This window comes from Anser anser (genome assembly GCF_964211835.1).
Source record: "Anser anser genome assembly, chromosome: 13".
Classification (NCBI taxonomy): Eukaryota; Metazoa; Chordata; class Aves; order Anseriformes; family Anatidae; genus Anser; species Anser anser.
In genome coordinates, this window is record NC_139734.1 from 8322909 (window position 1) to 8336095 (window position 13187).

Consider the following 13187-nt stretch of genomic DNA (forward strand, 5'->3'; position numbering starts at 1 on the left):
GCGGGCTGGCACCGTCCGGCCCCGGGGCGGCAGCTTCAGAGGCGCCCGCTGCTCGCATCCCAGCACGGCGCTGCCTTGTTCTCGGCCGGCCGGGCGGGACGGTCCCCTGCCGGGCCACGTCCCCGCCGCGGGGCTGGGGGCCACGCATTACACAAGTGAGCAGGTGGACGGGGAGGGCAGGGAGACCCCGGCGGTGGCAGCTACAAAGCTGCTGCATGGCTGGAGCCATCCGAGAAATCGGTTTAATTGGGAGGAAGCTGGGAGCCGGCGCGCCGGCGGTTCCTCCACGCTGCTCCGGCGGCACCGGTGTGGGGTCAGCGTGGGGATAGAGGTGGAGATGCTCTGGGGACACGCGGGAGGAGGTCTCAGCGAGCAGTACCCACGCTGCTGGGAGGACACTAGGGACCCCGTCACAAGGAGATGGCACCACAGCGTGGATCCTCCCGAGGCAGAACCCCCCGCTCGCATCCTGCCACCCCAAAAATCCCCGAGCCCAAGCCCTGCCAAGCAGGCTGCCAGAGGGCAGGATGCCAGCCCGGACTCTCCCCATGCTTTGCATGGTCCAAAGGTCTCCCTCCGGGAGAATGAATAACCGGGCGCCGGCGAGCCCGGCGGCACCCCCGGCGCTGCAATCGGATTTCGGGTCTGCCTGGGCAGGGAGGAGGGCCGGGCGCCGGGGGTGTCTCCTGATTTTGGGTGGCGGCGGAGGGGGTGGCACCATGACGCCGCTGGCTGTGTCAGCAAAAGGCTTGAGGGGGGGTGGCCAGGGGAAACAGGGCAGGAGCTGCCTTCTGTCCTCCCGCAAGCCCCAGCAAAGTCCTCCCCGGTGCCTGGCTTTCCCACACTGATTTTCCTGGGGATTAATGCTGCTTCTAATGATCAATTAAACCAAATTGGCCAGGTCCCCCAGGCCCCTAAATCCTGGCTAATCCCTGGCACTCGCGTCGCTCATTCATTACACTGCGGTCCCTAGGGTGGAAGCGTTTGCTCCCAGCCCACACCGAAGCCCTGCAGGTCCCCCGAGGTGTCCGCCTGGCCCCGAGGCCTGGCTGTTTGTAACCAATTGATTTGTTCTGCTGCTGTTTTCCTCTAAACACATCTCCCTTTCTGGTCAGGAATGAGGAAGCTGGCTTTCTCAGAAGGTTTTACTGCTCAGCAGACTCCTTATCTCCTCTAATAGGGACCATTAACCCCGTGGAGCAGTCACGCTGGCTCTGGCACAGCCAGGCAGAAGAAGCTCGGGGTGCTCGGGCGCTCACATCGTCCTCCAGCCCACACACACCTCCCTTAGCTCCCGCTGGATCCCCTGCCCTTGTTTGGCTTCATTTCCCACTGCTGGGCTTCCCCGGGCTGGCTTTCTGCGGCAAGGCTCTGCTTCCTCCACCTGCCTGGGGCCATGCTGCTGGAACCAGGAGGAACCTGAGGAAACGGGGAGGTTTTTCGTTTAAATGCAGGAAAATACTTTATAAGGCAGGCAGCGGCCTCTGGGAGGTGGAGGTGGATGGAGCAGCTGCTGGGGATGGTTTGAAGCCCCAAGCAAAGCGGGGGGGCTGCCCGGGGAGGCTCGCTGTGAGGGGTCGGCGCGCGCACCAGGCTCTGCCTTGGCTGTGGACGGACTCCTGGGTGTAAGGGCCCATGGGGAGGAGCAGAAACACACAGCTCTGGGGGTGCTCCCACATGCAAACCTGACCTTGGTGGACCTGCATCCCCCTCTGCTCTCCCAGCACTGCCCCCAGCACCCTCCCAGCACTGCACTCACCCTGCATGAGCAGCTGCCACACACGGGCTCCAGCCTCCCCCAGCAAGCCTCCCACCAGCCCCTTTTCTCCCATCACATCCCACAGAATCACAGAATGGGTGGGGGTTGGAAGGGACCTCTGAAGATCATCTGGTCGGACCCCCCCCAGAGCAGGATCACCTACAGCACCTTGCGCAGGATGAGGTTTTAACTGAAAATGTCATCCTTCCATAGATTTCTGATACGCATATTGTGAGAATCTGTCAGTAGTAACAAAAAAGATGTAAGCACCTCAAGGTAAGACCATGCAAAGAACACAGAGAGAAGAGAAGGTGAGGTTCAGTCTGTTTTTGGAGACTGTTTATTAACCAATATCTGAGAGATGTAAGGGCAGTTTTTACTCTAGCAGCTAAAACAATACCCGTAGGTCAAAATTTCCCTTGCAGAACAAGAAGTCTTGTGAATCACTTTACACGGGTTTTCCTGAGTATAAGGTATTTATATATATACATATATATATATATATATATATATATAAGGATGGCATCCAGGCAGGTTATGAATATCTCCAGAGAAGAAGACTGCACATCCCCTCTGGGCAACCTGTTGTGGTGCTCTGTCAGCCTCCCGGTAAAGAAGTGCCCCCTCATATTGAGCCAGAATCCCATCCCATCCCAATCTCTATCCCCTAACAGTCTATAACCCCTTCCCTATCTCATCCCACCCCCTTACCCATCCCATCCCATCCCATCCCATCCCATCCCATCCCATCCCATCCCATCCCATCCAAATCTCTATCCCCTAACAGTCTATAACCCCTTCCCTATCTCATCCCACCCCCTTACCCATCCCATCCCATCGCATCCCATCCCAATCTCTAGCCCCTAACAGTCTATAGCCTCTTCCCTATCTCATCCCACCCCCTTACCCATCCCACCCTCATCTCCATCCCATCCCACCCCACACCCAGGTGGGGGTCCCGGGGGTGCCGGCCCCCATTTGGGGATGGAGCATCCTCAGGGGCAGGGGGAACGGGAGCCGCGGGCCCCGCATCACATCCCGCCAGGAAAGTCCCGCTCGGCCCGGCAGCCGCTTCTCGTTATTTTTAAAATTTTAACAAATCAGCCGTTTCTTGGAAACTTCCTGATGCGGCGTGTTAACCCTCTGCAGCCCGGGCTGCCGCAGCCACGCGTGACCCTGCCGGGGGTGTGGGTTGCGGGACACACATCCCCTGTCCCACGGGGGGGTCACCGCAGCCCGAAGGCGCAGGGGGCGCGGGGGGGGGGGGGGAGCCGGGGGGGCCGGTGCCAGCCGCAGGGAGGGGTTTGCGGCCGTGCCGCCGGTGCCATTGGCTGTCCCCGTGTCACACCACGCTGCGGAGGGCTCTGCCCACCCCGGGGAGGGGGGAAGGAGTAGCTGGAGAAAGCGGTTTCGGGGTGTGCGTGTTAAGGGATCGCCCCATGCGCGTGCCCCCCCCCCCCGCCCCCCCCAAGCTTGCTGCAGCGCGTGTGCGAGGGGTGCGTGCCCCCAGCGCGGGGAGCAGGTTTGCACGCGCGTGTGCAAGGCGCGCGCTGCCCCGGGGTGCCCGCGGCCAGGTCCCAGCCCCGGGCCGTGGGGCCGGGCACCCCGCAGGCTGCGTGCGTGGGCCGCTGTTTTGCTGTTTGCGCGGCGTTTCCAGGGCACCAACCGCCCCGGCCCGGCCCTGCCCTGCCTCACGCCACCCTCAGCAGCAGCAGCAGCAGGGGAGGCTGCAGGATGTGGCCTCCCCAGGGGCACCGCTGCAGCCCTTCGCTGGCCCGGGGTGCAAAACCCCCGGGGAGGCTGCGCCTGGCCCCAGCCAAAAGCCCGCGTCCAGCGTCGCTGCACGCACCCGGCCCAGCTCCGACCCTCACAGGGCGCTTCGGGATGGTTAAAGAATTACATCGGGGCTGCGAGAAGCCATGGGAAAAGCTGTGGAGGAAGAGCGTGGCGCCCTGCCTGCCCCCAACCCAGCACATCCCTGCACGCATCCCAGGCAAGACCGGCAGGATCAGGCCTTCCCCTTCCATAAGATGCTCTCATCTCCAAAACCCCATCTCAGCCCAGCCAGGGAGGCTGATCCCCAAATGAAGGGAACAAGAGGGGGTTCCCTGCTGGGGAGCCAGCAAGGAGCAGCACCACGAAACCCCTGGATGCTGCAAACCCGCTGGAACACCAGCCCCATCCCACCCAGTGCCCCCCTCCCCAGCTACAGATACACAGGTCGGGCAGGCGCTTATATAAAAAAGTAGAGTTTATTGCAATTTCTAACAAAATTTACACAACCGTGTCACCGCTCCAACTGTCTGACGTCCGCAGGGACGTCCCGTCACCTGGGAACCTGGCAAGCCCCGGGGGGCGCGGGCAGGAGCGCAGCCCCCCATCACTGCCGTTCCCTCCTTCGGGCCGCCCAGTTCACCCAGTTACAGCCGCTTGTCATTCCAGTCTCCACTCAAATCCCCCGGCTGTACAGAGAAGGGCATGGCTGGCCCTGAGCACCCGCAGCATTGCGGGCACTGCTCATGTTTGCACATAGATACGGCTACAGAAGACTCTGAACTAGTAAAACAAGCTTTTTTTTTTTCCCTCCTCTTTTTCCTCGTAATCCCCACGCCGACGTGCGTGCAACCACAACTGCCCGTGCTGCTCGAGAGTCAGGTTTCGGCTGCCTCCCCCCCCAACACCCCCAAAAAAACAAAAACCAGCGCAGCAAAGGCACGGGGCTCGGGGCACGCTCCTTCCAACGGCGGGGTCCCACCGACGTGCCTGGGGGGCCGCGGGGCGCCCAGGTTTCGGCGAGGTCAGCTGCCGGCGCCTCCCCAGCGGTCGAGCATCCTCACGCGGGAGGCGGCCGCTGGCTCTGCCCGGCGGGCACGGCTCAGCGCCGGGCTCCGGCAGTCCTCCGCACGAGGCGGAAAAACAGCTTTGTGGTTTTAGGTTTTTGGGTTTTTTTTGCAGGATGAAGTAGAAAGAGTTCCGTGGCTCTGCCCACCCCGAGGACAGAGCCACCTTACACCGCAGAACCCCCCGCGTGCGGGGCCGGGGGGGCCGCCCCAGGGCTCTCCTCCTGTGAGCACAGCACCTCGGCAGGGAGCCGCGACTGGAACTTCTCCAGCTGCTCGGGGCTGGCCAGGGTCTTCAGGAGGCTGTTCTCACGCTCCAGCTGGGAGTTTTTCTCCAACAGTTCTTTGATTTGCTCCTTCAGGACCTCCACCTCCTCCCGCACTGCATACATCAGATGGTTTTTCACAAGATCCTGCAAGAGGAAGGAGCAGGACCCGTCACGGCGATGCCCTGGGGGTGTCTTCCCAGGACTTTTCCCCACAGGCTGTCCCTCCCCCCCACCCCACATCACCCCACCCCATCCCCTGCACTCCGGTGCCCCCCCAGCCCAGGGTCCCCATCTCCCCACCTCCAGAGGCACCCGCATCCATCACCCCCCTCCTCGGGTGGGGCTGGCAGGCTGCAAGTCCCCAGCAGCCAGGGGACACGGCTTGTCCCCCACACCCCCCCAGAGGGTCCTTCTCATGTCCCCCATCCATCCCCCCCCTTTTTTCCCTGCGCACTGCGGCGCAGCCAGAGCCAATGAGCTCTGCCAGCTGCAGCAGGCAAACAAAGGAGCTGCTCTGCCCAGCAACAGGCTGGGGAGCGGGGGGACCCCCAGCTCCAGGGGAGACACCCACCCACAGAGTGGGGACCCCCCCCTGCACCCCCCAGTGGTGACGGAGGGCTGCAGCTCACCATTGCCTGCTCGATCTTGTTGTCGATGGCCACCACGCTGGCTCCGGAGGCGCTGGAAGAGAGCGGAGAGGGAGGGCGTTAGCAGCGAGCCCCCAGGGATCCATGCACCGGGGTGCGCCCCCCCTTCACTTGGCATCCATCAGAGCCCCCCCCTTTCACGGGGGGCAACTCCCCGGGCTCCCCCTTCACCGGGGGGGGGCAATGCCTGAGGATCCCCCCCGGTGGTGGGGGGCAACGCATCCGGCTCCCCCCCCCCATACACCAGGCCTGCCCCTACCTGTTGTCCAGCTTCACGGAGACCACGTCCCCCCCCAGCAGAGAGGAGAAGAAGGAGATGGAGAAGTTGTGGAGCTGGTACACAGCCACCTCCATGGGGGACTGGTACACGCCGGTGCTCATGGCTGCGGGGAGCGGCGGCGGCGGGGAGCGATCGCGGCGAGCGTCGGGGCCGGGGCGCACTGCGGGCTCCTGCCGCCGCCCCCCCGCTTATACGGGCGGCGGGCGGGGTCGGCGGGGGGGCCGCCCCCAGCCCCGCAGCGCCGCTCCCGGTAACGCCCGGTAATGCGGGGGGCTGCCCCGGTACACCGCGCCCCCCCTCGGTACTGCGCCCCCCGGTGCTGCACCCCGAGCCGCGCAGCCCCCCCCCCCGACCCTCAGCACAGCCCCCCCGCCGCTCTGACCCCCCCCTTTCCCCAGCCGCACAGCCCCGCGGGCAGCCCCCGCTCCGCAGCTGGAGCCCCCCCCCGCTCGCTCCGTGCTGCCCCCCGCGACCTGCACGGGGTGGGGGGGGGGGGGGGGGGGGGGGGAGGGCCCGAAATGGGGGGTCAGGGCCTGGGGGGGCCGTGGTGCAGAAGAGAAAGGGGCTGCAATGGGTGCGCGAAGGGAAAAGGGGGGCGCAAAGAGGAAAGGGGGGCGCAAAGAGAAAAGGGGGGCGCAGGAAGAAAGGGGGTGCGCAGGGGGCAAGACGGCAAAGCGAAACGGAGATCAAACCCAGAACGGGCGCGCAAACCACAAACAAAAACGTCGAGCAAAACAAAACCGGACTGGGGAAAAAAAAAAAAATCAAAACACCAAAAAAAAATAATCCACCACCAGAAACACAACAGAAACGGGAGTGCAAAACAACCCCCGAGTGCAAAACAAACCCCGGGGCGCAAAACAAGCCCGGGGCCAACAGCGGCCCCGCCCCGGCCTTGCATAACCCGGCACGGCGGGGCCGCGCCTGGGGGGGGGGAGCCGCCCCCCCGCGGCCGGGGCCGGGGCTGCAGCGGGGCCGGAGCCGGCCCTGGTCCGGCAGCGGTGCCCCCCCCTGCCCCGGGCTGCGGGACCCCCAGAGCTGCGTCCTGGGGGAGGTTGGGGGGTCCTCGGGGTGTGCGTGTGTGTGTGAAAGCAGCCAGCAGCATCCTGCGTGTGCACACGCGTGTGCAAGCCCAGCGGTCGCAGCGTTCCCCCAGTCGCACGAGGCTCCCCCCCCCCCCGGAGCTGACTCGGCGATGCTGTGGAGCACCCCAAAAACTCGCATCTGGGGTCGGTGCCGCAAGGACGGACACAAACCGTGCCCCGGCCTGATGGCGGGGATACATGCAGGGACCCCCGTGTCCCTCCGCACACTGCCCCGTGATGGCACCACCCTGACCCACGCAAAGCCCCCAGGCAGGCGCTGTCCCCCCTGGGACCCCACTCACCGGTCCCTCCTCCTGAAGAGGCTCGGGGAGTATGGCGGGGGGATGGCCATGCCCCTCTCCGGCCCTTCTGCTCCCCGGTGCTGGCAGCGATGTCCGAGGGATGCTGGCAGCGTCCTCGGGCTGCGGGGAGGGGACGCGGGCACGGGGTACAGACGCTGGGGGGGTGACCTCAGCCGTGCTCAATTGTCCCTTTCAGGGGCCAGCGTGCCACCCTGAGCTGGGGAGCGGGCGGGTGAAAGGCGCTCTGTGTGACAGCCCCCGGAACGCCGCTGCGCGGGGCAGGACGCGCTTGGTGGCACCGTGCTGGGGCCCTCCCGTGGCGGGTGCCCACCCAGCCCCGGTGCCATGGGTGCTTGGTTGCTTTGGGGCACCCCTCCCAGGTGGATCGGGAAAATCTGGGCTGCCCCCAGCACTGCAGCACTGAGGGAAGCCCCCACGGATTGCTCTGGATGGCTCCCATCCTTCCCAACACGCACACGAGCACGGGCGCAGCTTGCAGCCCACGCATTCCCCCCCACACCTGCGTGCCGTGCCACGTATGCACACACACACACACGCAAGCCTAGCACATGCATCTGTGGCACGCACACGTGTGCATTTCGCAGCCCACGTGCATGCACCTTGCACAGAGTTGCACGCCGTGCGTGCACGCACATGCATGCACACGTTTGTGCGCGCATGCCCCGCAAGCACGCCCCTCCTGCGTGCACGCTAACCCATCCTGCAGGCACGTTGCATGGCAAGTGCTGCTCACAGCAGCCCTCCGTCCTCAGCCTCCGCTCTCCCCCGGCCCCAGGCCCTTCCCGCTGCTCCGTGGCAGCGCTCCTGGCTGGCTTGCTCTCTTCCAAGGACTCGGTTCAATGGGAGGAAGGCCCTTCAGAGGGTCTGAGGCGTGGGAAATGTTTATAGCCTGGCCTCGGAGAGGCTGGAGAGCAATACGGGAAAGGCACCGAGCCAGAGCTGCCCAGCGCAGCCAGACCTCCAGCTCAAAGGGTCAGAGCGGAGGGGAGGGGGGGAGAGGAAAAGCCACTGCTTGCAAACACGCAGCGAAGAAAACCCTGCCTTTCACAGCCCCAAATCCCCAGTGTCGTGCTGAGCCAGTTGGCCACCTCTGGTTTCCTCATCCTGAGGACCTCGGAGGGCTCATAGACGCCCCCAGCCAGGGCAGGAGCGGCTGCAGAGCAGAGAGCAACCCCTCTGGGGTGCACCTGTAGGTGTGCAAGCTCTGAGGTGCTGCTGGTGGCTTTGCTAGACCCCAAACCATGGGACCCTGGAGCCGTGGGACAGCGATCGCAGTCCTTGCAAACACCAAGCGAGGGTTTGCGGTGGGGACGGCTGGCGGAGAACCTCTCCTGCCCACCACCGTATGAGGATGGTGGCACGGGGGGACTCCCCGGACCTGTGAGGCTGGGGGAGGCTGGGGCGGGCGCGGGGGGGCCCTGGCAGGCTCCCCCGTCCAGCTGTTGGGCGGCCTGCTTCCTCTGATAAAGGTACTTGGCCGTACTCCCAGTTCTCTGCGCGCTGGCGTGCGAGCGCACACCCCAGCGCCGGCCTGCTGAGAGCTGCAATTTTCCTTTCTTTCTCCAACTTTGTCACCGGCCCCCCTTTCTTCCTCCCGTACCCCACCCCCCAGCGCACCCCGGTAGCATCCTGTCTGGTTTTGGGGAAGCAGGGACAGAGAGGACGTGGCCGTGATGCTGAAGGGCCCATTACAGGAGTGCCAGGCTTGCTAATTGGGAGGCAGCTCATTATAATAATGAGCGGACGGGAGCTGGGAAGCCGCACATCAGCACCCCGGGCAACCTCTTCCCAGCATCCAAGGAAACCCCGGAATCCTTCAGCTTCTCCTCTCAGTGGTGGCACCCGGGCTTGGCGCTCACCGTGGGGGACGCTGGGCGCTGGGGGAGCCTCAGAAGCGCCCGAAGCCGGACAGACGGACGTGCCAAGCCCAGACAGACACAGGGCGCTGGGCTCGGGAGCAGGAGAGGAGCCGAGCGCCACCAGCCGCCCCCGAGGAGGTCAGGCAAGGACGGGTGCTGGAGCTGCGCAGCTTCAGCGGAGCCTGTTATTAATACCCTGCCTGGCCTTTGCGAAGCATCCCGGGCATTTCGGAGCCAGGACGCGTCGCTGAAACCCTGCCCTCGCTGACATTTCAGAACAATAACAACGCGAAAGCAAAGGGGCCGCTAGCAGGACCTGTAGCTGCGACTGCTGCGATCCCCCATGGGCCCAGACTTGGCCACCAGCTGTGCGCGGGCATGTGCCACCACCTGGGGACAGCCTGAGGCCATACCCTAACCCTAACCCTAAACCCAACCCTTAGCCCAGCTCCAATCCTAACCCCAACCCTAACCCTCGTCCTAACACTCACTTTAAACCTAACTCTAACCTTAACCCTAATCCTAATCCTAAACCTAACCCTAGCCCTACACCCTAACCCTAGCCGCAAACCCAGTCCTAACCCTAACTCTTAAACCCAACCCTAAATCTAACCCCACCCTTTATCCCAACCCTAACCATAACCATAACCCTCACCCTAAAACAAACCCTAGTCCCAATGCTAACCCCAATCCTAACCCTAACCCTCCCGAAAACCTTAAACCCATTCCTAACCCTAACCCTGACCCTAAAGCCAACCCTAACCCAACCCCAACCCTAATCCCAACCTGTCCCATAGCGCTGCCATCCCCACAGGAGCTGCCAGGTGGATGGCTGGACTTGATCTTAAGGACCCTGGGCTCCCCACCTGCCCCTGGAGCTGTTCTGCAGCCCCCCCCCCGACAGATATAAATATAAACGCAGACAGAGGGTGACAAACTCCTGTCCCGAAGCCAGCGATGTGCAGTGCCTGGATAAATATAACTTGGTGCTCATCGGCGGAGCATGGCTTTGGGGCCGGCTGCAGCCTCCATGCCTCTGTGGCCCTCGCCCACGTGCACCTGGTCTTGCACCCCAAAACCAGTGGTGCACCCGCTGCACTCTGCAAGCGGGGTCTCGCTTGCTTCCCCCTCGCATGGGCTGTGATGCTGAGACCCCGGCAACCCCCTCGGCCACAGCCTTGTAGGAAAGGAGCGGCCAGCTTTGTCCTGGTGGGCTGGGGATGCTCCCGCGGCCACCTCCCTGGGCAGCGCCGTCCCACACCCACCCCTCTCTCACGCCTGCGCCCGCTCCCGCTGCCTCAATGCCTCCTTGTTGCTCCAGCCCACTCGCCGGGCAGGAATGCGCTCCCTGGAGCTGCCCTTTGGGCCGTGGCATCGCTGCTGCCAAGGGACGCCAGACGGACGGGAACAAGCGGTGCCGTGCCGCAGATGCCACCCCGCGCGCCTCCTGCTCGCCAGCCCGACCCCGTGCTTGGAAAGCGGGGGCTGCAAGGTTCCTGCATGAATCTGTCCCGCCTGCCCGGCCCTGGCTCTCTCCTTTTCTTGCCCAGGACCAGGGGAAAGTGGCACGGGAGGGGGAAGCCCTTTCTGAACGTGCGCTCTCCGAGCAGGCGGGGTTCTTGCAGGAGCCTCTGCGTGCAGAAGCAGAGGTCTGGAGCATCCCTGCCGCGTGCGTCCCGGCAGTGAGCAAAGAGCACAGAGAGCCCTGCAAGGACCACGCAACCTGGGAGAAAACCCCCGAAACAGGCTGGGAATGCTGAATGCAGGTTGGCCGGGCCCCCAGCGTGGTTCTGACTCCAGTACAGGCTTTGGCCCCGCGTGAGCAAGAGCATCCGCGCCACCTCCTCCTCCTCCTGTGCCAGCGCAGGAGCACATCAGCCACGACAAGGGCCACCAACCTGCTCGGGTTCCCTGGTGCCAGCAGTGAGGGTGCCCTTATCGGGCATGTTATCGGGGTGTTCCTCCGGCACCCACAATCCCCCGCTCCGTGTGCTATCACCTCTTGGGTATCTTGGCGCATTCCCCAGGAGGAGAAAGTTCAGGCTGGAGCAAAACAGCAGCGAACGGAGGTGTGGGCACACAACTGCCTGCGAACGGCACCGAGCGCAGCCCCCGGGACATGGCATCAGCAGGGCACTGGGGACGGGATCGGGCAGCGTGGGGCACCAATGTGCACCAGCGGGGAGGAACCCTGCTCCCCCAGCACCTGCGCTCGCTCTCCACCTCGGCAGAGCAAACCGGTGCTCACCAGGGTCCTGCCCCAGCAGGGACCAGCCCAAAAGCGGGCAGACCGTGCCCACGGGCACTGCTGCTGCCTTCCCCGGGAGAGCACCCGGCTGCTTGGCTCCGATCCCCAGCCCTCGCAGCGTGCGCTGGGGATGGTCTCGCCTCCCTCCCCTGCCCATGGTGCCAGCTGGCTGCAGCATCATGCCGCCGAGGGAAATCTCTGCTTCTCGCCCCAATTTCCCTCCCGCCCAGGCTGCTTCGCCGTGCAGCCGGGTGCTTTGGCAGGCAGCCCAGCCCCTCCTTTCCCACCTGAGCATGGGCCCCGTGTTATGCAAGTGCCAGAGGAGCCGAGGGTGGCTCGGGAGGAGCAGGGACCCTGGGTGGGGTGAGGCAGTGCGTGTGCCCAGCTGGCCACGCAGGTGCCACGGGTGCAGCGCTGGACCCACGCGGCTACTAGCGTTTTGGGGGGATGCCTAAAGTAGCTCCGGGTGCCCCTTGCCCAGTCTTTGGGGGGTAAAGCCCCAGCCCACGGGGATGGCACCAGCCCCATGGCTTGGGCGATGGGAAACACCACCCAGGCCAAACCTGTCCCCGCTGTGTTTACTGCGAGGGAAGCTGCTGAAGGAGCAGGACATGGCAGCGGGGCTCCTGGGCTCCCCCCCCACATCTTCTCACTAACTCCAGAGGTGGCTCCGGAGGTGGCACAGCTTCCGAGCGGCAGCTGCCCCTGTCCTGTGCAGGACGGCTGCCCACGGCCCTGCCGGCAGCGTCTGCGTGGGAACGACGGAGCCAGGGAGACGACCACGGGGCTGGGGACCAAAGCACGCAGCCGGGGGCCACCACCGCTGCCCGGCCACGCGCAGGGCACCACCGGCCGCGGGACACACCTGCGCCCTGCCACCCCACGCGTCCCCGCCGGCGGCACCCACCTGTGGAAGAGCAGCAGGATGGAGAGCAGGGTCTGGTCGATGTTCCTGTTGCAGATGCCCTGGTTGAAGAGGTAGCAGGGGTCCCGCACGACGGGCTCCAGCGAGTCCTGGCGCATGATGGAGCTCAGCTTGTCGGTGTTGAGGTTCTTGCGGACCAGCTGCTCCTGCAGCTGCCGGAAGCTGCTGACGGTGGGGCTGCCCGGGTTGTTGTTCTCGCCCCCGGCCCCCTCCTCCGGCCCGCTCCGGTTGGCCAAGTCCAGGCAGCAGCTGCAGCAGTCCAGCCCCACGGGCGACCGGCACTCCTCCGCGGGCGACGAGGACATCCCGCGCCCCCTGCGCGCCGCCGCCGCCGCCACCGGGCCGCTCCTGGGGCCGCGGTAGGGCGAGCGGCGGCAGGACGCGCCCGGTACCGAGCGCCGCGCACAGCCAGCCGCCCGCCCGGCCCCGGCCCCGGCCCCGGCCCCGCTCCCCTCCGCTCCGCTCCGCTCCGCTCCGCTCCGCCCGGCGCTGATTGGTAACGGCGGCCCCGAGCGCCCGGCCGCCGCCGCTCCCCGCCCCGCCGCCGCCGCCGCCCCACCCCGGGCCGCCCCGCGGGAGCCCGCCCCGCCGGCACCCGCCGCTGCCAGCCCGGCACCGCCCCGCCCGCGGCCGCTGCCAGCCCGCCCCGGGGGGGCGCCCCGCCGGCAGCCGCTGGGGGCACGCGGTGACGCCGGGACCCGCTGCCGCTGCGCCCCGCGGGGAACCGACCCGCTGCGCCCACGGACCCGCCGCGGACACGCTGTGACACCGGGACCCAGTGCCACCCCAGTGCCACCGCACCCCGTGGGGCACCACCCCGCTGGCACCCACGGACCCGCCGGGGACACGCTGTGGCACTGGGACCCGCTGCCACTGCACCCCGCGGGGCACCCGCTGGCACCCACTGACCCTCTGGGGACCCACGATGCCGCTAGGAACCTAGTGCCACCCC

At 65.6% G+C, this 13187-nt stretch overlaps 1 protein-coding gene across 2 annotated transcripts; it reads right to left on the bottom strand.

The window, feature by feature from the left end:
* Positions 1–3992: 3992 nt before the first annotated feature.
* TSC22D3 (TSC22 domain family member 3) lies at positions 3993–12706 on the bottom strand. Of its 2 annotated transcripts, none has more exons than XM_083797526.1 (3): positions 12218–12706; positions 5498–5549; positions 3993–5012 (listed from the first exon to the last, which is right to left on the bottom strand). In XM_083797526.1, the coding sequence occupies exons 1-3, from the start codon at positions 12538–12540 to the stop codon at positions 4767–4769; spliced, it is 621 nt and encodes a 206-aa protein (XP_083653652.1). In that variant the 5' UTR covers positions 12541–12706; the 3' UTR covers positions 3993–4766. The 2 variants fall into 2 exon arrangements, with proteins under 2 accessions (XP_083653652.1, XP_083653653.1); XM_083797527.1 differs by lacking the exon at positions 12218–12706 and adding an exon at positions 5775–6050.
* Between the last annotated feature and the right edge of the window lie 481 nt (positions 12707–13187).